At 30.5% G+C, this 27,676-nt stretch overlaps 1 protein-coding gene across 1 annotated transcript; it reads left to right on the top strand.

The window, feature by feature from the left end:
* The first annotated feature begins 1,773 nt into the window (after positions 1 to 1,773).
* On the top strand, positions 1,774 to 2,688 carry LOC145035423 (uncharacterized). The gene is made up of 3 exons (XM_078983967.1): positions 1,774 to 1,920; positions 1,969 to 2,164; positions 2,309 to 2,688. Exons 1-3 carry the CDS (start codon positions 1,774 to 1,776, stop codon positions 2,686 to 2,688), a joined length of 723 nt encoding a protein of 240 aa, XP_078840093.1.
* Positions 2,689 to 27,676: the final 24,988 nt, after the last annotated feature.

Here is a 27,676-nt window from a genome sequence, read left to right as displayed (position 1 = left end):
TTTTTTAACTCTTAGTTAATTCAAGTTCCGAAAATAATATTTAAAAAAAGAATTTTTGGATTTTTCCATTTATTTTGCATTTTAAAATTATTTTTAGATTTGGTCTCATGGACTTACAAAATTAGAATGGTCTCAAATGAACTTGAACATATATATATATATATATATATATATATATATATATATATATATATATATATATATATATATATATATATATATATATATAAGCCCTAAAATAGAAAGATATTAAATTTAAGCAAATTAAAAAATGATAAATTTTGATTTTCTATTGCAAATATATAAAAATAAATTTCATTAAAAATAATACACAAAAAAGAAATTGGTTTCTACTTGAAAACAGTCATTCTCATAGTATTCGTTGAAACAAACTTTTCAATAACATCTTCCTAGGTAATTTTATCCAACATATTACACCCAATCGTCGTCAAAGTCAATCCATTAAGTCGTTATTGAGTCATTGTAGATAATAAATAGCACTTCAAATTCTTTGATTTTAAAAAACTCTGTTCTACAGATGCGCACTAACATAAATAGTCAACATAATTCTATATGCAATAGATGTAATAGGAAAACAATCAACACGTTTTAAAAACTTTAGAATATCAATCGTTGTCATTTTTTCCTTAGGCAAGAGATGTGGAAGTAATTTAACTCAGTATCAGTTGTTGGTTTTGATGTTGAACAAAATGCCAATAGGTTTATTATCTTTAAAAATAAACTTAAAGGCTTAATAGAAAAATGTTGACAGTTTGGAACTAGGCCGTGTTTGATCAAAATTGTGGTCTCAGGAAGAATTTATTGGAGCAATTAGATGAGATAGACAAGGAAGTTGACGGCGGCATGAATAACCCTAATTTGGTGATGGTTAGAGTTGATATTGTAAAAAAAAGCTTGTTGATTTGGATAAAAATGAATGATCTTTCTCAAAAGGCTGAGACTAATGGTGGTGGTTCATGGATACTGATCCCATTCAAGTGAAAGATGAATTTCTTAAGTTTTTCAAAGATAAATTTAAGCGGTTTAATGATGCTTCAGTTATTTTCCCTAACTCTCGATTAAAAAAACTTTCTTCGGATCATGCTTTCAGATTGAGTAGGGTAACAGATTAGGACTGATGTACAGTCTTTTGGGAGTGATCGTGCCCCAGGTCCTGATCGGTTTTCTTTTCTTTTCATTAAACATTTTTGGGATCTTATTAAAAATGATGCTTGCAAGTATGTTCAGTAGTTCGCAGAGATTAGTTATATCCCATACGGATGTAATTATTCTTTTCTAACTTTAATCCCAAAGAAATATAATTATACGTGCATTACAGTGTATAGGCCTATTAGCCTAATTAGGGTGCCTATAATATTATGGCGAAGCTTTTAGCTAAGCGATCGACGATGGTTATTGATATTATTGTCGGTTCTGAGCAGTCTGCTTTTATCAAGGGCAAACACATTTTTGGTGGCCCTTTATTGGTAAATGAAGTGTTTGAGTGGTACAAGCAAAAAAAGAAGAAGGCTTTCATATTTAAAGTTTTGATAAAGCTTACGAATTTGTGAGCTGAGAGTATCTTTTGAAGTTAATGGAGTTTATGAGTTTAACCAGAAGTTGATTAGCTGGATTAAATCTATATTAGAGTCCTCTTGTGCTTCAGTTATGGTTAATGGGCCAGCTACTCAATAATCCACTTTATAGAGGGATCTTAAGCTGGTAGATACTTTGTCTCCTTTTCTTTTTATTATTGTTATGGAAGGTCTGCACATGGCTTTGGAAGATGCGGTGAATCAGGGTTTGTTTCATGGTGTCTCTATTGGAAATGATCATGTGGTTGTATCTCATATTTTTTATGTTGATGATGCTCTATTTTTAGGTGAATGGGAGGAAACAAATATTGCTAACCTAATTTTGGTTCTTAACTATTATTATTTAGCTTATGGGTTATGCATTAATCTGTAGAAATCGTGTATGGGATGTTCTTCTGCTTCCATTCCTTTCTCGTATATGGGTCTTCCTATTGGGGTGAATATGGGTAGAATTGATAGTTGGGGTAATTTTATTTTGAAGTTTAAGAAATGGATTGCTACTTGGAAAGTTCAGTTGCTTTTAGTAGGTGACAGATTAACCCTGTCAAAAGTTGTTCTTGGTAGCCTTGGTATTTACTATATGTCGTTGTTCAAGGCTCCTGAGGTTGTGTATAGGATGGTTGAATCCTTGAAATCTTGATTTTTCTGGGGTGCTGAGGAAAAGGTATGGAAAATTTCCTAAGTCATGTGGGAGTTGGTGTTAAATTACACAGATATAGGGATTGGTAGCTTGAAGGTCTTTAATTTGGCTTTTATTTATAAGTGGAAATGGATATTCCATACTGATACAAACTCCATTTGCATTAAGGTGATTAGAAGTATATATTCTCAAGGGCTTATTGGTACCTCTCATATTATGCCAAGAGGTCATGGAGTGTGGTTGTCTATATTGAAGATGTGGGATAAGTTACATGTTGATGCGGTTTTGCCCCATTCTTTTTTACGAAAATCAATGAGGAATAGGAATGGTACTTGGTTTTGGCACGACGTTTGGTTATGGAATGTGAGTTTAATGGTTCAATTTCCAAGGCTTTATGCACTGGAGACTCAAAAAGATTGTTTTGTGGCTGATAGATGGCAAAATGATGATTAGTTTTGGGCTTGGGTATGGATATCACGGGTGGTGTTTCTGCTGATCAACTTGCATAATTAATTAGGATGTTGTCTCAGGTGGTGTTCTCGGATAGCAGTGATAGGTGGGAGTAGGAGCTAGAGAGATATGAAGACTTTACAGTTGGTAGTACTAGGTGTTATATAGAAAAGTGTACCCTTCCTTCTGGTTCTATTGCTACTAGATGGCGTTGTTTAGTTCCGATCAAGGTTAATGTTCTTCTTTGGTGTGTTCTCTTGGATAGACTTCCTACTAGGAACAACTTGGATGTCAAAATCATCGATTTTCCCTCGGTGATGTGTGTTACGTGTATGTCAGCTAGTAAGGAAGTGAATGATGTGTTTGTTTCTTGCGATGTAGCGAATCAGATATGGATTCAGGTGATTAAGTGGTTGGAAATCTCTTTCCCTCTTTTCTCTAATATTTTGGAGTTATTTTATTGGGTTGAATCGATTAGGGTTAATGTCAAGAAGAGGAAGGTGTTGGATGTTATTGTGTTGACTATGATTTGGTTCATATGGAGATACAGGAATAATGTGATATTTAATTCACCACCTATGTTTAGGAGTTCCCTTTTCGAGAACATTGTTATTACTTCTTTTCAATGGGTTGTTGGTAGATATAGTAGAAATACTATAACTTAGTCATTGTGACTTTAAAATCCAATGATCTAAGGTTATTTGTATTCTTTTTTTCTCTAGCTACTGTCTAGATGGTATTCAATGTTAATATTAAGCTGTTAACAAAAAATATAAGTCATTTCCATAAATATCTGAGTGTTCATATTTCTTGAGTGAAGTTTCAAGAGACTTACAACAAGACTTTAGAGTTACATCATCTATTGAAAGTATTTTTCTAAATTAAACAAAAAACTAAATATTTTATCATATGATATTGTTCAAACCTTGTAGTTAAAGAAGTAATTTCTTGATCAATAATATAAATAAAATATTTAACCCTAAAATTCTCCTGCACGTATTGTGAAACACTACAAGAATTGTCTACTTGCAGTTAAGTACAAAAGCGAATTGATAATGCTCCTATATGTTTTGAGATTAAAAATAGGCTTATCCAATGAAGGACTTGAGCGTGTGCCAACTCCCCATGGGAACTTTAGCTTTCATGCAATTCTTCATCCTAAATCTTTCAAGCAGGTTGCGAGTTCAGTTCACGTGATTGATAAAAGTTCCTTCCCCTTGGTTATATATAATTAAGATATTATAGACTTAGAATTTACGACCTTCGCTCTACTTCTTGTTCCTTGTTTGGTTGTGGTCTTAGAGTAGGGTCACTTATTTGAAGGTCTATTCGGTCTTAGTTATATACAACTTGTATATACTGCGTGATTATAAGAGGACTCGGTAAGGTCACCATAAAAATTTCATTAGAAACACTTATATTAACCACATAAATTCTATATGTACCCCTATTCTCGCATGAACATCATAGATAGACATAGCCACTCCACTACAACCACCAATAGAAGAGTTGAAGAAGAACCATAAGGAGTTCATGAGGTGAATTCTGATAAGGGATCAGACGAAGAGAAAGGAACTAGAGAGATCATTAATGAACCTTACTCTATTAAGGGGAGACATAAGAGGCCTGTTGGAACATTTAGGTTCATACTCTCCATCACGAAGTAATGGAGATCAGTGACAAGGCCTGAAGCATGATGGAGCGAAGATCCAACGTACTTACGAGGAACATGGACACCAGGCGGATGGCAGGCTCTGGGGCTTTCTTCTAGTGATGGGGAGGTTCCCTATGCTTCGGGGTGGATTAGGCTATGTTTGTCTATGCCATAGCTTTTCTTTGAATTTTTCAAAAATTCATCATTTTTACCAAGAACAACAATTTCAATCATTTCGTAATACCATTGATTGTTAAGATCACCTTTTTAAAACATGGTGGATCATTTTCCCTTTGTCTAAGAATTTTGTTAATTTGCCTTTGCTTCCCCCAACTCTATTGCTTGTAATATTTTCTTCTCTTCAACTATTTTTTTAGCTTGAATGACTTTCCCTTTGTCTTTTGGATCAAGATTTGTGATGGATTTGATAAGGGTAAAACCCGAACCTCCAGCTCCTTAATTAATTGAAATTTATCTTGTTCTCTTTACTTTCGATTGTTTAGCATTTCCTATTATAGTGGTTGTTGTTGAAGTTGTGATAGCTGGCATCGATTGAATTTTCGTTAGAAATTGCATAAACGTGACTTTCCCAAAAATACTCCTAAATCTTCACCAGAAAGCTTCGACAAACCACTACATCACCTCTATCTCCCCCTTATGAAACGTGCATAGAACCTTTTAACATTAGTGGTTAGTCAAAGTTCCATATTTAGGATCGGAGCCAACTAAGCCTTGATACTTAACTCAATATTCGAAAGCATAGCAGAGATGGATTCTTGAAAAATAGAAGATTGAGTTGAAAGATAAAATTTCGATAATGTCTCTCTAAAGTCAGATAAGAATTCTTCAACTTTCTTAAACACAGTATCACCCTTCTCAATCATAACTTTTAGACCTGTGAATAATCTTTGTTGAAAGTAGTGATATCTTCGATCATACTGATGTGAATTTTTAATGCACTAGTTTTTTTATTTATAATTCCTAATTTATCGCATCTAAACCACACCTTACAGGCAGTGAACCCGATCGAGTATAGTATAGCTTTCATAATCAAGGGTGTCGAACTCAAGGGGAACGGTAGTAAATTAATTTAAAATATTTAATTATAGGTTACACAAGACACATAAAAGCAGTAAAGAAATGGTTTATTAAATCTCAAACGAACAATTAATTAACAAATCTCGATAAACTAAACGAATCTCTTCAGGTACTTTTGTTTAGATAAATTACACCTTAAAAGCATAGACAACTGCATACACAAATTCATTTATTCATGTTCACCGATTCCTAAAATGATTAGATTCGTGTTCACTAATACTAATCCTTTAGCAAACAAGTCAATTCAAACATTGATCAGTTGATTAAACTAACATGCTTCCTAGTGTTCAGTTCGTATCAAGCAAGACTTGGAATAATAGTTAATCAAATTACTAATTCAATTAACCTCTTGTTGATGGTTTATCACACAAGGATCACACATTAACTTACTTATTTCCGAGTTAATCCTAGTTTCACATTCGTTATTCTTAGACATATAATCTTGATGGTCATCAAAATCATAAGAGACAAGCAATCAAGCAGATGTTCATACAACTTAATTTACTTGGCAATTAACAGCAAATAATTATCATTAACATGTAAGGATCTTTTAACAAGCTTGTCAAGATAAATTAAACACAAACAATCCAATATAGCAATTAATCCAATAATCAAGGTTTTATTTAATCATAAACTCAAAGTAAAAGGTTTTTTACACCTAAATTAGAAAGTAAACACATAATGGAATCACAATGGAATGCTAAACATGGCCATGATAACAAACCACATGATTACCGAAATGAATCAACTCTCCAATTCCTTAGATCTTTGCTCCATATCAGCTTAACGGCCCTCTGGCCGCCTTCTAGACCCTAAAAACGGCAGCTATGAAGTTTTCTTGTTGCACAAGTCGAAGCGGAATATCATAGATTATGAAAATGGTGGAATGATATGGGGTATTTATAGTTGAAGGGAGATGGAACTAATATGGAATATTAGAGTTGGATTGGAATAAGTAAACTAATGGTGGCTTAGGGATTAAGCAAATAAAAATAAGGTAAGTGATGCTTGGGGAATAAGTAACTTGGAGGGAATTTCCGTCCAGCTTTTATGCTTCATCTTCAAGGCCGATTTTGGATAAGATAAATGCGGAAATAGAAAAAATGCGCTCTCACATAAGTCATAGGAAATTTTGTCTAGTTTTCAAAACATTTTGAATCTAGCCAATTAGTCTTACGAGTCATAAGATATACCCGAAATACTAAAGAGGGGTCAATCTGCCAGCAATATCCTTTTTGCATCTTTTCAACTCCATTTTCTTCCTTTTGCATTCTAGCTCCCATTTTAACTGTAACTGAATATTCCAAAGCATATTAAGTATCTTTTAGTTCTAAATAATATAAAAACATGGTATAAAATAATAAAAAAACATCATAAATATATGCATAAAATAAACGTTATCACATACAAGTAGGTGCATCAACTATAACATCAACCATTTTATGTAGAATATTGTAATTATGATCTAACTTCTTAACCTATTTAGATATTAAATTTTAAAGGTCATTAACCAGATGCTCAAGAGAATCCTTTGTATCAGACAGTTATTTCTCAAACATTTCATGACGTTCTTTGGCCGCATCATGAAGTTTCGAAAGTTAATGATCAAAATTTATTGATTGAGTGTCCATCCTATGTTCATATCTTTTATTAAGATTTTCAATAAAAGTTTTAAATCAAGACTCTTGGGACTTGAAAATATATTCCACTTCAACACCACTAACTGAATTCTTGGTTCTAGTGTCAACCAAAAATTGAAGTATCATTTTCATCTTAATGTTTAGAATCTTGAATTGCTTACCCGACATGATCAAATAATCAGGTATATCTTCTTCATCAGGATTGAATTGCAACTCAAAAAAGGAAACCAAGACATCATCTTCATATGCTTCAGCTTCAGTAATGGTTTTCTCATGATCTGTAGATTGAGAAGAGAAAAGTGTAGCTATAGGTTCTTGCATTATACCAACAAAAGTTAGAGAAATAGCAGTAGTATACGAAGATGGGGCAACTAATTTAGGTGGTGGAGAAGTTGGTTGTGGTTGAGGAATAATAGAAGTTTCAATATTTATGGTAACAGTTGTTATTTCAACATTATGCATCCCTTCCTCCATGTTGATATTTGGATCCTTATCATATAAGTTCACAATGATGTCTGTAATTTCGACGTCCTCCATAAAGGACTCAGTATTCGAAACCCTGGATGGTATAACTTTCATTTGTTCAAGGATTATTATGGTCTATTGTATACGAGAATCAATGTTACATCCATATTAGATATGTCTGCATTGACATTACGAATAATTGTCTCCTAGACAGTCGATTTGGCAGGGGTATGCTTTACTGGTGACACATGAAATGAACCTCCCATTTCAGTATCTATTCCATCACCATCAATTGTTGATTCCACTATAACATCATCTATATTGTCCTCAAAAGGATTTAGCTTTAACTTCTTTAACTTGTGTGCTACATCCAATGCATTCCTCTTTGTCGATGTAGGAGAACTAGGAGACGAAACCTCTCGAATCACAACTCTTTTTTGTGTAAACTATAACTTTTTAACTCTTTTTGGACCGCTATTTTTTGCATCTTGTTCACCTTCTTGTGTAATTATAGCTAAACTGGGAACAAGATTCTCCATGGGAATTTTGTTACCCATTTACCAGTCTTGGTGAGTACATTCGTGTACTTCTTTTGACCCTTAGATGATTTCGATGTACCTTTAGCACCCTAAGATGTAGCCCTCGGTGGAAGAATACTAGATGATGTAGAATCCATTGCAGCTTGGTATTGAATTAATAACTGATACGTGGGATTAATTATTTTGAGTATTGCTCAGAGATCCTAGAAATAGATGGAAATACTGTCCCATCATCCACCAAGACCTTTTGAACCGACATTGATGCAAATATGTTGTTTCGACATCATTAGGAAACAATATATTTTCTTGAGTATTTACGTCCCTTAGAATCAACCCCCAAAACCTAGCACTCAAAATACCGGATGCTAGTTTGGAATGAGAAATAGAATTCCCAAATTCTTCCCATAATAATGATGCATAATCAACATCAACTCCATAGTATATCCTATCCATAATCGACTAAACTTCTAGTTTTGCCTTTTATAACCCTAAAATTCGTCCTATTAAACACAAAAGAATAATTCCGAACAAGAAACTCCAAATACATGGAAAACTGGACTTCTTAAGTTGACTAATAGCTGATAAAGTGGATTGATGACCTATCTCATTGAACATGTGAATGACCTGTTCATTAGTAACATCTTAAAATGTACATATAGACAGTACATTCAATATATGGGCAAACTGTTTCTTTGTTTTACTGGACATCAATTGAAATGTAATAATCTTCGACATTTTGTTATACACAGCAGTAGAAGCCACCAAATAAAGCCATTGCATCGAAATTGAAAAAGTTGATGATAAAGCATGATTAAGAATAAAATTGTTCAAAACCAATATGATCATCTGTAGTTCTTTAGGATAACCATCAAGCAATGGATTAATCCACAAATTAGTTTGTTCAATTTTCATCATCGGTTGTGAAACCTCTTTCTCATTAGTGTTGAATTGATTGACAACCTGTTGCTTAGCAGCCATTGAGAGAATTTTGGAGAAAAAGTTTTGCGATGAAAAGTTAGGGTTCATGAGAGAATTCTGAGAGCATAAACTTGGAATTGGAATGAAAAGTTTCCTTAAGTAACCGACGTTAAATTTGAATTTAAATCATTGTCTAATCAGATAACTACATGTGCAATATGAGTTACTTAACCGCCACCATAAAAAGCTGCCACGTGTAAAAGTAATGATCACGTTTTTCCTAAAGTCTTTGAACCGTCACATTCACTGGAACTTTCGCTTCTTCTAACCTTAAAATAACCATAATAAGTTTCGTTACCATAAGAGAACCATCCTTCGGCATGGAGGCTGGGCTCATTCACTTATGGGATTGATACATGAAATAATGTGTCAGACTTTGCAAAATCTAAGTTTCGAGTTGGTAATACTCAAAACCTCAAGGATTTCAGTGCATATGTGTGCCAAAGGAAAATAATAGAAGAAAAATATAAAAAATGGTATTGTGATATCAAAGAATCTTTTATATAAAAGGAGATAGATTCAGGGAAAAGATATATTTCATTCGACATCAAGAGAGATGACGAAGTGTTTGTGCGATATCCCGTGAATTACAATACAAAAACTCATTGATAAGTATCGAAGGGCCTATTTTTCAATAGGTTCAAGGGTGGCTACATTTTTACACAAATTCACAACTTGACATAATTGTGAATTATTGTGCAAAATTACTTGGATGACTAGTGTAGTCAAGAACAAGTATGTTTGGAAAAATTTGAAGTAACGAAAGAGAAGGAACATATGTTCGAAAGGAAATCTTATTTCAATTTTTTTGAAAATCTGGATCTATTGGGCAAATTTGACTTCGTATAAGTACATTTTATTAATTTCACACATCAAGAATGAAATAATAATTTGAACATTGAAAGTGGTACAGTGAAACAATTGTTTCATTAAAACCTTGAACATAAAATGTTCATCATCAATTAATAAAGTTGAGTATTGTGGGGTTTCACCTTCGTCACGGAAAAATGATTTAGAATCATAAGCATAGAGTTTTAACATACTTATTTCCTATTTCGTTTTGACTAAAAATGTCTTAGGCATGTGTCATTGTGTGTGACCATGTTATAAATTTTGGGTGAAAAGGATTGGAATCGAAGACTCATTGTACCTCTGCAAAAAAAAAAAAAAAACCTACCAGAAGTCTGTTTTCTAATCATGAGAAGAGAAAGTGTAACACTCAAACCAGGCATTACCCTTTAACCCTTTGAAACTTTAAGTATTGCATAATGGTCCATTAAGTATGTTTGGCGTACTTCAGGAGTACGCTTAGCGTACCTTGCATGGATGATCGTGGAGGGCCAGCACATATGTTGGGTATACCAAAGGGTATATAGGGCGTACGTGAAAAATGTTCAAACCCTAACTAGCCTCTTTCACCCTCAAATGTTTCTGAAAACCCTAAAATCATTAAAGAGTGTGTTCGTGAGCTTGTTAGTGTTCAAACACCATCCTTTTGGTGTGTTAGCTATAAGGTAGAGGATGAATCAAGCTTGAACGAGGAAGAGTTTCTCGATCTTACATTTTGAGCAGCTTAGGAAGCTTGAGGAGGTAAAAAGCTTTCACCTTGTTCATAATTTTCATTCCTAGAGCTAGGGTTTTCTCTTTGGTCCCTTTTTGTGTTCTTGGCACCTCTTGAGAGTTTAAGCACCTCCAGAGCTTAGGGAGGATAGATTTGAAGTCCTTTGGTCCATTCATAGGATAAAAATGGAGTCTTGATGGGTGTTTTGACCTCATGCCTGGATTAAGACTCTTGGAAAGGTCTTAATAGGTTGTTAGGAGCATATGGAACATGTAAAGTCATAAAGTTGCCAACTTTATGCCTTAGGACGTCTTAATGGACTTAGATCTAAAGATTGGACATTGGAACATTAAGTACTAAGAACTTAATGAAAGAAGGTGCTTAATCTGCTTGTATGTTGGGCGTAGTTTAGTGTACGCAGCGCGTACAACTTAGGGACTAAGTATGCTAAGCGTACAGGAGTTGTATGCAGGGCGTACACACTCTGATGGACTTGGACTTCTTTTGGGCATGTAAGCCCTTTGGGCCCTAATCAGTCATTGGGTTTGGTCATGTTTTGAGTTAGTGGGCCCATTTATCTATTTTGGGCAATGATTGCTATGGTTGGGCTTTATTGGGCCATGAGGCCCATTAAAGATTTTTGGACATGGACTTTGAGCCCATTAGAAATGGGAGACTTTTAGGCCATTATGAAAGGATTTGGGGCTTAGGTTCTTTAAATGGATTATATTCAACACTAACCTTGGGTTAATGGTGTTATTGTTCAGCACAGGTGGTCACGGACTGTTAGGCGAGAAACTTTCAGATTCACCAGACAGAGGTGAGTCTCCTCACCATACCAATGGGTCGAAGGCACCATGGCCGACCCATTTAGATAGTTGTAGTGTTATTTTGGATTCACTATTGTTATGTCTGGTATGCATGTATATGAGAATGTGCTAGTACTTAATGACTGGATATGTGAAGACCCCGGGGGAGCCCATGGCAGTTGGATATAAGACCATCCGGGGAGCCCATGGAATTCCTAGGTAAAGACCATGTGGGGGAGCCGATAGCAAGTAGTTAAGACCATGTGGGGGAGCTAATGGCACATACGATTAAGACCCTAGAGGGAGTCTACAGCATCCCTATATGTTTATTTAAGAGTTATGTAGCATGATAGATATTTATGTGATATATGATATGATAATTGATTATTATGTTATTTGCATGGAAGACCCTAGGGGTGGGTGGGGGGGAGCCCCTGGCAGTTGGATATAAGACCATGAGGGGGAGCCCATGACATTCCTAGGTAAAGATCATGTGGGGGAGCCAATGGTAAGTAGGTATAAGACCCTGGGAGGAGTCCACGACATCCTTATATGTTTGTATGCATGGATTATGTGGTTCATGTAGCTTATATAGCTAATATGGATTATGTGATTATGTGGATTGTGTGGGGGTATGCTCTAGGGAACTCACTAAGCATTTATCTCTCTCCAATAATCAAGCTAAGAAATTTATTGGTTATAAGGGCAACCCAAAAAGGACTTTTCTTTTATTATCAACATTATAAGAATTTAGTTAGGACCTTAGATACCTTAATCCAAAAGTTCGTGTTAAATAGTGGAGCAGTGACTTGGAAAAGTTTTTAGCAGGATATGGTGATTGATTCTACTCGTTAATAAGAGTACATCGCATAAAGTAAGGCATCAAAGGAAGCAGCTTGGTTGAAGAACTTCATCGACAATCTCAGAGTAGTCCTGACCATTCAAGAGCCAATGGAACTTTTTTTGATAATGAAGGGGTGGTTGCTTTGACAAAAGAACCAAAGGATCATGGTAGATCCAATCATATCGACAGAAAGTACCATTACATTAGAAATAGGGTTGAAGAAGGTCACCTCATAGTGAAGCGAGTATCATCAAAAGACAATCTTGCAGATCCTTTTACAATGGCTCTGAGTGGCATTAAACACAGCCAGCATGCTAGTAGCATTGGCTTAAGAGACAATGTTAGTTTTAGTAGTTAGTTGATAGTTTCAAACTCTATAACAAAATAGATGTAATTGATTTTGATGATTGAATAATCGAGAATTATTTATGAGTATGGTTACAGTCTTTTTTAATTGTTTATTCTTGTGTTTCATTTTGCATGTTTTACTTCCTAAAATGATTTAATTATTCAAATTCCACAGTCGCTCATACTTTTGGAAGTAAGTGTTGAATTAAAACTATCATGAATAAATTGTAGATTGTGTATTGAGATTAGACATTGCAGTAGGTTTACTATAATATTCATGAGTACTTAGAAAATGGAGATTTTGAGTATTGGATAAACCCACACTCAGAGAATTACTTCATGGATTATATCACAAGTAATTATAAGATGGTAATATCTTTTATTCTTCAAATGGAGGTATATAAGTTATAATTTACATGTCAGTTGTACATTAGTATTGCAAAAACGCATCAGTAACATGATATTATAAAATGAAGTGTCATGTATGATTTGGTGAGCAATAGATAAAAGTATATATGTTGAAGTTTATTCGTTCTTTTTTTCCCAAACATGAAAAGTGATATATTTGGGGACCTCGGTGATTTGATGTTGACATTATAGTGTTGGGCCCAGCCAATACTGAATTGATGTGTTTAATTAGTAGTTTAATGACGTCATGAAAAATTAGGAAAATGGGAAACATAATTTTGGACAATGACATTTATTATAATCCATATCTCATGTCTATATGATATCTTGAAGAATGAAGGAATATTTGATCACTTATCTTAAGGCCAATGTTTGATTCGATCAGAGTTCGACAATTGCTTCAAAAAGCACACTTTGTTGTTCAATTTATAAGTTACACTTGCAATTGTAGTTACAAACTTATCCAAGTGGAAGATTATTGGATTAAGGTGTATAAGCCAGTAACTAAATTGGTGACTACTTGTATTAAAAGCAAATTTCTCTTTGGGTTGCCTTCAAAACTAGTAATTAAGTAAAATGACATTTGGAGATAGGGAGGTTGATTTAATGATTTATTGATTTATTAAGTGATTAATAAATAAAAAGAAATAGTCTGTTAATATGTTATAAGGTTAATATATTATTTAGAAATAATATCATTTAATTAATAATAAATCAAAATCAACTGGAATTAATTTTGGGATTAATTGGATTGATTAAAAGTGTTAAGACTTAAGTTGTAGTTGTTCAATAGTTGAACAAGAGGCATTTCAGAACCTTCCATGGGTCATGGATAATTTTGGAGAGCCATTTAAGGTTTCTAGATTAATCCTTAAAGAAAAATAAGGAATTAGATAATTACTTAATTTGAAATAACAGTATTATATTCAAATTAGGGTTTTCAGGGTTCCTTAGTTTACCTATAAATAGGACCCGTTTCCTATTAATCTTTGTCCACTCCTAATCCATGAAGATAGCTAAAAATTTCATCCCTTTTCCCCTTCTTTCAATTCATTTTGTTACTAGGGTTTGGGTACAAAACATTAGAGGCATCAAGTTTTTGTTGTTTGCTTTCCAAGGCATTTGAAAAAAGTAACTGTTTTGATTATTTGCTATAATAATTAAAAGGTAGTCAACCCTAATCCCTAGTTATTTTCAATAATAATAATAATAGGTTACCTTAGGGTCCTTGGTATTCATAGATTGTTGTTATCAATAGAGAAAGCTTAGATCCAAATAGGTTGCATTTGAACTTAAGGATTAAGTTAGTTTAGCCTCATGTATTGATTTATAACCTATAAAACTATCAATTATATATCTTGTAATAGTACATCTCATGGAAACAGGTTTCACACTTACATAGTTAAGCCGTTTAGTAATGGGATTGAGGAGGTTAGTGATTTGGTAACAAATGGTTACCCAATTCTCTTAGTGACCAGGAAAAGGTCACGATAATAAATATAATAAATAAGCTCTTAAGCGTATCAATACAAGTTCTAAGGAACATGATGTTTTGTCCAAATAGGTTGGACGAATGCTTGAACTAAAAGATATCATGAGGCTAGAAATCAAAATAGAAGTTAGTTTTCACTAATTGGTCAAGTGATTATAAATGAATTTTCTAGATACTTAACACATTAATATAATTTTATGTGAAATACTTAAGAATATTTCTTGTTTGAAAGGTAGTAAATGTTAGCTAGCAACAGACTCTTTTTTAAAAAATGAGTAAATAAATGTATTAAAAGACAAATGTTTTCAAATAAATGATCTCTTTATGAGAAATGGTTAACTAGCTATTATTTGTTATATGGATTATTGAAAATGATTAAATAATTATATTTAAAGTTAGTTTATGTTTGAATGTGTACCGTTCAATGTTATTATTAAAAATGCATGACCATAACATCAGTCATTTATTTGTGATTGAATCAATAAAGGATAGTGCACGATTCATATGTAAAAATTGAATATTTATTTGTACTCAATTCTAAATGTAATTTAATTAATTTGTAAATCTCATCAAATTAATTTATGAATGATTGTCCTATAGAAAATGAGATTTGCATTTTTAATGGAAGAAATATAATTATATATAGTTCAAATTCAGAGTGTCTAGATAAACAAGATCAATGTAAAAAAGATACAAATTTCATATATCATTATGGATATCTATTGAACAACATCTATATAAAAAACTACAAATTTCATATATCGATATGGATATTAACTGATAAAGGACAAAAATTATAAAATTTAATATATTTAGTTTTTTTTTTTATAGAAAATAAAGCTTAAAAAATGAAGTCAGTTATTTGGTATAATCCGATACATGCACATCCAATTAATTAATATATATGTATCCTCGTCTTTGATTGTCGATCGTTTGAATTCCGACGCTCAACGTTGGTTCCTTGGCTTTTGATAGATATTATTTAAAACTAACAATATATATATATATATATATATATATATATATATATATATATATATATATATATATATATATATATATATATATATATATATATAAACACACATAAAAGGGAGAGAGATAGAGAAAGTTGAGAATTTTGTTTTGCAAATTTAATATTTTTGCTAAAAAAATAAGGCTTAAAAATAAATAAATAAATAAATGAAAAAATGAAATAGATATTTTTGTTATAATCTAGTAATATACATCCAACTATAAAATATACATCATCATATTTGGTGGTTGATATGTGCATTCTAACTGTACCTGAACGACAAAATATATAATATGCATATATAAATACGTATATTCATATATGAATAAGTATGTATATTCATATATGAATAAGTATATACTTATTCATATATAAATAAGTACGTGTATGTTCACAATTGATTATTCATAGATAAATATTGTGGTTAGGGCGGAGTTGGTGTTGATGACAGAGATAGCAGTGGCGTTGGTGGGGGTGGGAATGGCGGAGATAAAGAAAGTAGAGGTAGTGAAGGTGGTGGTACCGTCGGTGTTGGTGTCGATAGATGACAAAGGTTTTGGTAACACTTAAGATGACAATGACGATTGTGGAGGAGGTGGTGGTGATGTGACAAAGGTGGTTTCAAAGGTAGTGAAGGTGGTGGCGTTATAGAAGATTGAAGGTGGTAGATTTATATATAAATCTAGTTACATTTGTATTCACATAAGGACATACATATCTCGGTCATGTTGGTATAACAATACGTTTTGCGACAAAAATAATTAATAAACTGAAAATAGTTTGTTCATGTTCAATTTTTATTCTTCAATTGAATATATATATATATATATATATATATATATATATATATATATATATATATATATATATATATATATAATTTCCCACATGTCAATGCACAACTGACATGTCAAGTTCTATTTTTTTTTTTTCATATTTTAAAATCAAAAAATTACACAATACTTTTATTTATATACGGAAAGTATTAAATAAAATAAATGTGATATTAAATTGTAATTAATATGTTTTTTGGTTTTTGTGTCATATTTTTTTTTAAAAAAAATTATGCTTTAATATTTAACTAGATGTGAATCATGCGCGCCATTGGTACTGAGTCATTTTATTTTTTAATCTATGTTAGTTTTCTATTATCTAAATCAACACCCCAAAAAAATTTCATTCAAATCCTGGCGAACGTTTTTATAACTTTCTCTGAGACTTTAAAAAAAAAAGAACCAATAAGAGTCAAGACTGTCCATAACTAATTTGCAAAGAGTAATATCAAATGATAGCGACCTTGATTTCCATAGAAACTACCTAAAAATGAGAGTTTTGATGAGTAAAGAATGTGTACTTACCATAATCCAAAAACAAATTGTTCATGACACTTGTGAATAAAATGGCAAAATTGTCATTTCCTAAAAAGGTCAAAACGGGAAGACTAATATAAGATCATATTTATAAATCATACCAATGAACAAAATGACATAACGAAGGATGCGGGCTGTGTTTTTTCTTGTAGGATCCAAATGATAGCAAGAAAGATAATAAATCTTGTGGGAAAATGTAATTTTTAAAATTATTTACTTTTTGGTAAATAAATATAAAAAAGTTATAAAAATTTAAAGTTAAAGAATACAGACCCATGCAAAGTCATCGAAGCATTCACTGTTTCAATAAAACAAAGCAAATTGATGATTTCAAATTCGATATATTCAAATTACAAAATTTTAAAATTTAAATAATTGTTGAAAATAATAAAATTCGGATAAAATAAAGCAATAACCAAGTCCCCAAAGAACCGTACGCTCCACCAGATCATAATTTCAATTTTATAATTTATACACAACACATCATACTAGTGGGCTAAGGGTATTTCAGTTATTTTCATAAATGAGAGAATACCTACCGGGATACGATTTTTTCAGACCATCTGCCTTCCACAACTTCTCAAGCCATTCTCTACCTTCAAACCTCCTCCAAGCTGGGAAAAAATTATAAAAATCATATATATATATATATATATATATATATATATATATATATATATATATATATATATATATATATATATACCACCTGCTTGTTAGGCTTTTGTTCTAGCCAAATTATAGTCGTACCCTCTTTGGGATGAAATCACCTCCATCAGCAGTAATAACTCCATAGTATCAATAGTATGGCCTTACCTGCTGCTGCCTTGACGAGTAAATGCAAACCAAAAGTGTAAGCAAAAAGTAAGAAAACGCAACTAAGAATATTTGTATGCAAGTTCTCATCTTTCATGAAAATTGAATAACAATGTATAATTAAATCTATGAAAAATAACATAAATAAAAAAATTACCTGAATCTCAATGACAACAGTAGAAGAAACATAAGAACATGCGATATACCGATGGCTTGAAATGTTCTCCAAATCTTTTGAGCTTCGGTTACATCAACTCCGACAAATCTTCTCATTCACATGTTGTTTTGCATTTTCTTCAAATTGGCTCATGTTTTTTTTTGCAAATCCATCAAACATAACACTGTAAAAACAATAATCACAATGTTAATAACTATAACCAAAAAGAAATCAAGATTGATTTATTTTGAATAGTTTTCTTTCTACATATTAGCACCTTTATAGAGTAAAAGATGATTTCCGAATTCCTCATGACCAATAACAGACATTCTTTTACTTGCACTGTTGAACTCAAGAACATCATATGTCCTGCAAATAAACAATATAAAGATTATTGATTTACAATTTTTTAGAATTTTATCAAGATTTGATACCAAAATTTAGAAAAGGGTAAAAAGGAAGAAATAAAAATATTAGATTTCGACTTTTTCTTGGACATAGGATCCAACTCGATAAAAGAAACAATTGTTTATAAAATTGGAATCCAAGTTCTCTTGCAGCTATTTCATCAAGGGATTCAGCTTCATAAGTAACGATCCCTGTGTCTCAACCATTAAATTTTCAGAGGATTTCAAGTCTTTGTACTTTATCATTTTCTTAGTTTACACAACTAACTGTGTGTGAATAGTTAATGCACAAAAAAAAAATTAAAGTAAACAAAAGGTAAATCAGGTCAATGGTTCACAAAGTGTAATGAAGTAAGTTAAAACAGAAGCCCAGGAGATGCATATATTGTCTTAAAATGGAACGAAAGCAGAAAAATTAAAAAAAAAATACAAAATAATTAATAAAAAACATCTCTTGCTTCACTGATATCTGTTGAAAACGGTAGATAAAAGTAGTAGATGGTAGAGACAATTCTTTGAATCCTACAAAAAACATATGAAAGCACAAATTTTATGCCATATTTATTTACATCAAAAAAAGAGGAAGAAAATGAAGTGAAAGGAGGGTTAGGGTTTAATACGCATAGCCGATTGAGCAATAGGAAAAGAATCTAACCACCATCCATTGACCAAATTGATATACCTCAACTTTTTCAACGGCACCATGTTCTTCAAAAACCTTCTAGAGCTCGTCATTGTTTGTTGTGTGAGGGATGTTACCAACATATAGTTCTCTGGTAGCTTCCGACGACGGGTCGACAGTGACCACTGCCACCGGTGTTTCCTCGGCATCTGATTTGGGCACCATTCGAATACTCTTTCACCTCCATCTCAACCACCGCCAAATCGCTCTTGTCCTTCTTCAACTCTCATTATTTTATCAGCACTTCCACCCTCCATATATTTATCTGCAACACCCATGGATAAGCCTTGCCCAAATTTGAAGGCGACATGAATAAAAAAAATATAAGCTTTTAAAACAAAAGTGTATGTGGCGAAAGTAGGAAATGAGGGAAATAAAGGGGCACAAATAAGAAATACAAAAGTTTTCTGTTCACCACTATTTTAGCAATTGATAATATATATAATCTTTTCTTAATCAACTTATATAATACACATGTCTTACATCTAATATATTAATAAAAATATTTTTTTTTTTTTTTGAGGACAATTCAAGAACTTGTCATGTAAACGATTCAATAGTATTAAGCTCAAAAAATTTGAGATTCTCTTTGTCAAATTGTATCTTACTTATCTTGGTATTCAACTTATAATTTGCGTTAGTTATTCAAATTTAAATTGGACCAAGTTATATATATATATATATATATATATATATATATATATATATATATATATATATATATATATATATATATATATATATATATATATATATATATATAACAAAAAACTCTAAAAAACCATAAAAATCATAAAAATACATAAAAAATTACATTGAGATGACAATTCTTTTTTCTTTTTAATCACAACTTTTTATATAAGGTCGCTGAAATATTTAAAAAAAAAAAAAAACCAAAAAAATAAAAATAATCAAAAAAAAAAAAATCCATTTCTTAATTTTTTTCGGCGAATTTATAACAAAAAAAAAAGCTGCGATTTTTCAGAATATAAAATCATAAAAAAGATTTGTAGTTTCTAAGTATTTGTTTTATACATTTTTATAATATATATATATATATATATATATATATATATATATATATATATATACTATCTTATAAAAGAAATCTAACTATTTCTAAAAATAGATTGATTATAATAATAATATTTTTTTAAGACGTCCAAATGATGAAGCTGATAGTACAAGTAACCATTAATAAAATAATATTAAATTTTAACCACATTTTGAATTCAAAAATTTATCATCAAATCTCCTTATATTTCTCACCAATTTGATATGGTTCATTCAAGTCCCGGATTCATTCAAATTTTGAACCCTTTTAGATATCCTTAAATTTAGCATGTAGATTCAAATATCCCTCCAATCGCATATACCTCTTTGTTTCCTCCTCTGCTATAAAGCCCACCGTTCAGGAACAAAAAATGACTTCATCTCCCAAATAACACCATAGTTTGATTATTTTGTCTTCAACATGTACTTTCTTTTGTAACATAACATTTTTGTAGAGGAAACATATCACCGAAAAAATTTACACGCACCGCCGTTTTACGCGGGTACACTGCTAGTATATATATATATATATATATATATATATATATATATATATATATATATATATATATATATATATATATATATATATATATATATATATATTTGCATTCTTATAGGTGCTGAAGCTTTAGAGTTGATAAGGTTGGCAACACAAAACACATGAATAACGAATTCAGTCGATTCACATCCATTTCCCTCTTTTCAATCAAGTCGAAGAACAAGCCCCAAAGATCATGATGCATACCGACAATTTGTTTTCAGTATAAACTAATTTATTATATATATATATATATATATATATATATATATATATATATATATATATATATATATATATATATATATATATATATATATATATATATATATATATATATATATATATATATATATATATATATATATATATATATATATAAAGAGAGAGAGAGAGACAGAAGTATGTGGTGGGTGACAAGTAATGTGCAGATTGAGGGGAAATAACAAGAAAAAGGTGAACCAACCTCCCCAATTGTAAACCCTACTTGTGCCTAAACTTGCACCACAAGGTTGGATGGGGAAAGAAAAGTGGAAGGTGAACCAAAGCCCACAAACAACCACAACCATACTCCAACTTTCGCTTTTCATCTTTTAACCAACTTCCTACTCTATTCTTCTAGAAACCCTCACTCCTACTAGTTTATATATATATATATATATATATATATATATATATATATATATATATATATATATATATATATATATATATATATATATATATATATATATATATATATATATATATATGACCTAAGTATAATATCTTATGAAAATTATATAGGTTCAAATCCTAACAAAATTATGTACATAAGTCTTTTTCATGTTTATAAAAGATGTATGAATTTTATGTGGTTAAACCGTGTGTATATATATATATATATATATATATATATATATATATATATATATATATATATATATATATATATATATATATATATATATATATATATATATATATATATATATAGGGTAATTTACACTAATCGTCCGTCATGTAAATGTTAGAAAGCGTGTTTAGTCCTTATTTTTAAAAATTAACTCGGACCGTTCCTCGTTTGCATAAAACTTGCACTTTTGGTCCCTGATATCCATTTTTGTTGTGCATGTAGTCCTTGACAGATCTAAAATGACCATAATACCCTTTATCTACTTCTTTTCCAAATAATTTAATGTTATTATTATTTTTAATTAAAAAAATATGGCCTCTCTTTTTTAAATCTCTCTCTCTCTCTCTCTCTCTCTCTCTCTACGTAACATCACCGGAATATTCACCACCACTCCTCCCCCTTTACTTACCCAACCCATCTACCCACTTTAGTGTGTTGCTGGTTCTTATTGGTGGTCATCTTCTCCGACAATATTTTTAGTTTCGCTTTCAAAATCTAAACTATAACTTAAGCTACACAAAACCGTAAAGATCCCATATGGTTTTCTGGTGCCGACATTTGGGGGATATCACCGTCGTCGTTGCCTAGGGTTTCACTTCTAATGCTCGATAAACCTTCTTGCTCTGATTCCAGCCTCCATCGCCATCATAGGTAGAGGATCTCGAGGAGAGGAGAAAGAATCTCGCCTCAAATCTTACACACGTCTGCCAAAAGATGGAGAACGAAAAGTAATTCAATACGTCGCTATCAATGCGTTGATTTCTTCATATCCATCACCGGTTTCTGTTGCTTGGATTTTGATATCAAAGAGTGCTTCGGATAATTCTAATAGCTACTTTAAAGAACCCCCATAATTTGTTCTGGTTGCTACTTCGTCGCTTCAAGTCTTTTGTTAATACCTAAAATCTCCTCTTCCTGTGGTTTTTGCTCCTGTTTTAACCCCTCAAACTCCATTATCATCTATGAAAATCAAAGTACAGATACGGTTTAAAATAGGTTTTAGAAGGGAAGTTTGTGAAGAAGAGCTATGGTGGTGATGGCATCGACCAGTGGCGGTGTTAGTGTTGATCGGTGGTGATGTTCTTTACTGATGTAAGTGGTAGGATCGATATAGAGGAAGAAGTGGTGAGAAGGAGGGAGACGAGCTGGGGAAGGGAAGGGGAAGGATAGGTTGGGGATGTAGATACTTATTTTATTTTTCTTTTTTTTTTTCAATCTAAAAATGATAAATAAACAAAATAAAATTGAAAAAGAAAATTTGAAGGGCAAAATAGTCATTTTATGTCAATAGGGACTTAGCATGTAAGAAAAAACAAAACCAGGGACCATCCGAGTTAATTTTAGAAAATAGAGACTAAACATGGATTTTGACATATGCACGATGGACTAATGGTGTAATTTACCCATATATATATATATATATATATATATATATATATATATATATATATATATATATATATATATATATATAAGTTCAATTGAAAACCATTATTAATCAAGAAACTAATTCAATGCGTCGAAATTTAAAGTGATCAACGACAAAAGGAATGGCTGTAGACTTTTACAATGGACGCACATGAATCAAATTATAACAAAACTCACTTCTTTTTTTTTTTTTTCGTTAAATTTTTTTTTTATTAAGTCGTGTTTTTTATCGAAAAAAAATGAATGTACCGTTGTTAAAAAAAATTTCATTTTTTTTCCATAGAGATCCATGATAATTTATTAAAATAAACTTTTTTTTTTTCGAAGAAACGTACTACGTGTTCTTTATTGAAAGGTTAAGGTTTATTTTTTATAGAAAAAAAAAATTAATAATTATATCAACATTCATAGTCTTTTGTACTTTTTAAAAATAGATTTATATTCATATTTTAAAAAAAAACAATATTTCAGTTTAGATATATATTGTTAATATGTTCATATTCATATTATAAACTTGTTCAGATTCACATTGTAACATTGTCAGATTCACATTCAGTGTACATAATAGTAAGTCAGATTCACAATGTAAATCTGAACTAATCGAGTTTTTCACATTATGACTGTTAAAAATTGAATAATTTACAGTTTAAATTCACAGTGTGAATCTACACTGATCGAGATTTTTTTTTTTAAGTCGGTGTTGATGTTTATTAATAGGGTATAAAAAACTAATATTTTTGGTATATTTAGTTTTTTTTATATAAAAATAAATTTAAATATATAAAAATTTACAAAAATGAAATAGGTTTATTTCGAAAAAAAATCGTTTTTTATATATCAATATTGTTCTCTTTAAAAAGATGACGAAAAATTGAGAACAACGGTATATTCGTATTTTTTTCGATAAAAAATGTGGCCTAAAAAAGTTTTAAACTAAAAATATGTGAGTTTTTTTGGTATAATCCGGTGTGTGTGTCCAATATGCAACTGTATATCTATTCCTTGGCCGTTGATCATTATGATTTCAGAATCTCAAGATTGGTTCCTTGTTAATTATGCTTCTTTATTGAACATCATTATATATATATATATATATATATATATATATATATATATATATATATATATATATATATATATATATATATATATATAGAGAGAGAGAGAGAGAGAGAGATTTTATGAACCAATATTTAGTTGAAAACTTCATAATTTTTTTAGCTCAAATTTTTTAAAAACCAAAAGAACCATGGAATCTTAGTCACAACATTAAGAAGGGTGTTAAGATGGTTTGCAACCTAAAAAGTAAAAAAAAAAACGATTTCTGTTTTTTTTTTTTTTTTTTGAAATATATATATATATATATATATATATATATATATATATATATATATATATATATATATATATATAGAGAGAGAGAGAGAGAGAGAGAGAGAGATTATTCTATTCTAACTAATTATTGTGCGGATATCGTATGTTGTAAGAATTAATAAAATAATAAGTTGTTTAGCAATGCGAATACGTTCAATGTTACAAGAATATCGTCATTTTCATACATTCTTGCTAATTATTATTTATTTTTGTTCTTACACATCGTTTTTCACTCATTTTCATTCTGACAGAATACGATTCAATAAAATATTTTGACAACATTCTGACAGAAATGAGAATAATAATAATAAGTGTATAATAACCTTATAAACGATTTAATTAGTGAGAATGTGTGCTAATGACAATAGTTATTTAAGATTGAAAGTATTTATATATTATCAAACAACATATTTTCTTTATCATTCTCATATCATACGATATCCACACAATAATGACAATAGTTATTTAAGAATGGGTGTTATATCATATCTTATCATGCTTTTATTTAATTTCAAATATATATATATATATATATATATATATATATATATATATATATATATATATATATATATATATATATATATAAAGATATCAATATTATACTTTATTTATAAGGAATTAAAAACCATAAATGTTGATATATTTTTTTTATAATTTTTTAACATGTTAATGATTTAATAATATTTAAAAAAAAAACAGACAAAAGTTGTGGCAAAACCATAACTCGCGACAAGAGTACCATACTTTTTTATGGGAGTCGGTGCGGTGTTAACCGCACACCGCATTATACCGGAGTGTGCAATATACACCGTACACCGTGTGATCTTATGGTGGCATTGGTTTTAATAGCTTTTGCCTGAAAAAGAACGTTATCAAGTTTCACCTAAATATACGTTTTGAAAAATATAGGGTAATATTCAGAAAAATCCTAAAATTTTTAAAAAAGTTTCATAAAAGTCCTATATATATAAAATTTTTGAATAGAAAAGTTCAGGTATTTTGAGAAAATTATAGAGTAAATTACTGAAATCTTCCCTGTGGTTTGGTCAAAATTGCACGTTTGGTTTCTAACTTTTTTTTTGCACTCGGATCGTCCATGTGGTTTGCTTTTGTTGCGTTTTTCGTCCCTATGGTTTGGTAAAAGTTGCATGTTTGGTCCCTAATTTTATGTGTGTAAGGGATGAAAAATGCAACAAAATCAAACCACATGGACGAAAAACGCAACAAAATAAATCCACAGAGACAATCCGAATGCAAAAAAAAGTTAAGGACCAAACGTGCAATTTTGACCAAAACACAAGGACGACTTCAGTAATTAATAATCTGTTATTTGCTATTCAAATACAAAAAATAATTTTTTCATTAATTTAGGCAAAATATTAAATAATCGGGATTTTTCTATTTAAAAAATAAAACTTTTAAAAATTTATTGAATTTTTCCGAAAATTTGAAAATTTTCTGTAGATTTCCGAAAAATAAATTATGTGTATCACACCAATTATGTAATAAGTCCCCACATAACTGTTTCACTAGTAAAAGAATTATAATTGGAAAATTGACTTATAATTTAATAAAAATGTTTAATTATATTTAAACTCCCAATTTACGTTATTAAAGTTATATTGAGCAAAATTCACTTGGAAATCAAATTAAAGAGGCATCACTTTATTGCCTTTTTATGGTTTGATCTTTACCATCGCGATGAGGATTAGGACAAGATCTTTTCGATTTTTTGAAATATGATTCATTCTTGTAAATTGATTAAATTTTCAATTATTCGTAATTCGGTTTGCAAAATGAATCACTGCTTTTTGCAAATGAACACTCCCGTTGGCTCGTTCTAACCTATAACTTTGGCCGTTCAAAAATAAAATAAAATGAATAACTATATTCTTTTATAAAGTTATTTGATTTTTATTTAAGGTAAGATTTTATTCATAATTTAGGTGTACACATCTGTTATAAAAGTTTCTACACAAGTTAAATTTAGTTCCAAGAAACCTTTATACAACTTTTAAAACAAATTGAATCTCTGGGTGAATTAAGACATGATACATGTAATCTGTAAATATGTTAATCAAGCATTATAAACATGCCAAACACATTAGCTAATACTACAATATGGTAACAAAAGCGGATTATCTGTTGCATTTGTGAATATATACCATTGCACATAATCTATTTGACTGAACAACTAGTACTTAATTAAATAGTACACGATTATTACCTAAAATACATAGAATTTCATATCTTATACAGGATATTGTGTTAAAAGAATATCGATAAAGTGCATGACAAAGGGAAGGTTCACCAGAAACACAATGTGGGATGTTAGTTCCAACAACATAATTAAATAAATATTGGTAGTAATTTAATGCAAATGTAGTTGAAGAATTTGGAAGGCTGGCTAATTAACCTATACTATATAATTATTGACCTAAAAGTTGTTCAAAGGGATCACACTTTGTGCCTCTTTACTTTATTACCTACACCTCACCTCACTTTACACCTACTTGCACCCCATCCTATATTTTTATTTCATTGTTTATATTATTCGATTAAAAATAAAGATACCTTCATTTATCAAACGTTGAAAGTTTGGTTTTATTGATTTTCAAATCAAATCGCTATGGTTACAAACCGGATCAAACCATAAAAGCCTTAGGGGTTAGGATTAAACTAAACTAAGTTAGTAGCTTGTCAACATTGTTTAAATTCGTGTTTTATTTTGATTCTAAACAAATTTTTGATTATTTCAACAAGTAAATGATCTAGGAATTAACTTTATTTATAATAAATAAAATGAAATTGTTTTAATAGTGATACAAATAAGATATACTAAGAGAACATTTATCTAATAATCTTTTTCATTTATCATAGAACAATCTACTAATAAAATGCAGTGACCCACAATAAAATATCATAGTGGTGATCATTTTGTATGAACTTTAAAATGGAGTTGAAACAAGTTTGAATTTCAAAGATTTTAACTTGACACGTATTTAAATAATAATAATAATAATAATAATAATAATAATAATAATAATAATAATTTGTTTTATAAAATATGAGTTGATGGTGATTTGTCTTGTCAATTTATTAAAATAGTTCTTAACTAAACTATAATTGAAAATTGAAAAACTGTACATCCGCAGAACCAAACCGAAATTTTCTAGTAGGGGTGATCATTGATTTAAAATACAATAGAATTTAAAGTATAAAAACGTCACTTCGTGATTTTGTTCAAGAATGAAATGGCTACGAGATTTCGGAGGCCCCCCTGCAATTTAACAAAATATAAACACTAAAATTTGAAAAATCTAAAATTTTAAGCAAATCAATCTGTAAAAACATAAATTAAAATTCTCATACAAAATAATATAAAAAGGAAATTTGTTTCTACTTGAAAACATT

This window comes from Lactuca saligna, chromosome 3, assembly GCF_052625555.1.
Source record: "Lactuca saligna cultivar CGN05327 chromosome 3, ASM5262555v1, whole genome shotgun sequence".
NCBI classification, from domain to species: domain Eukaryota; kingdom Viridiplantae; phylum Streptophyta; class Magnoliopsida; order Asterales; family Asteraceae; genus Lactuca; species Lactuca saligna.
Note: the sequence above shows the minus strand (reverse complement) of the source record. Positions and strands in the feature narration are given on the sequence as shown.

Bases quoted from the DNA above. Each gene is read 5' to 3' on its own strand.
- LOC145035423 (XM_078983967.1), top strand. From the start codon at position 1,774: ATGGCTTTGGAAGATGCGGTGAATCAGGGTTTGTTTCATGGTGTCTCT. The intron at 1,921-1,968 runs GTTCTTAACTAT...ATTAATCTGTAG, and splicing joins ATATTGCTAACCTAATTTTG to AAATCGTGTATGGGATGTTC. The intron at 2,165-2,308 runs GTATTTACTATA...TAAATTACACAG, and splicing joins AGTTGTTCTTGGTAGCCTTG to ATATAGGGATTGGTAGCTTG.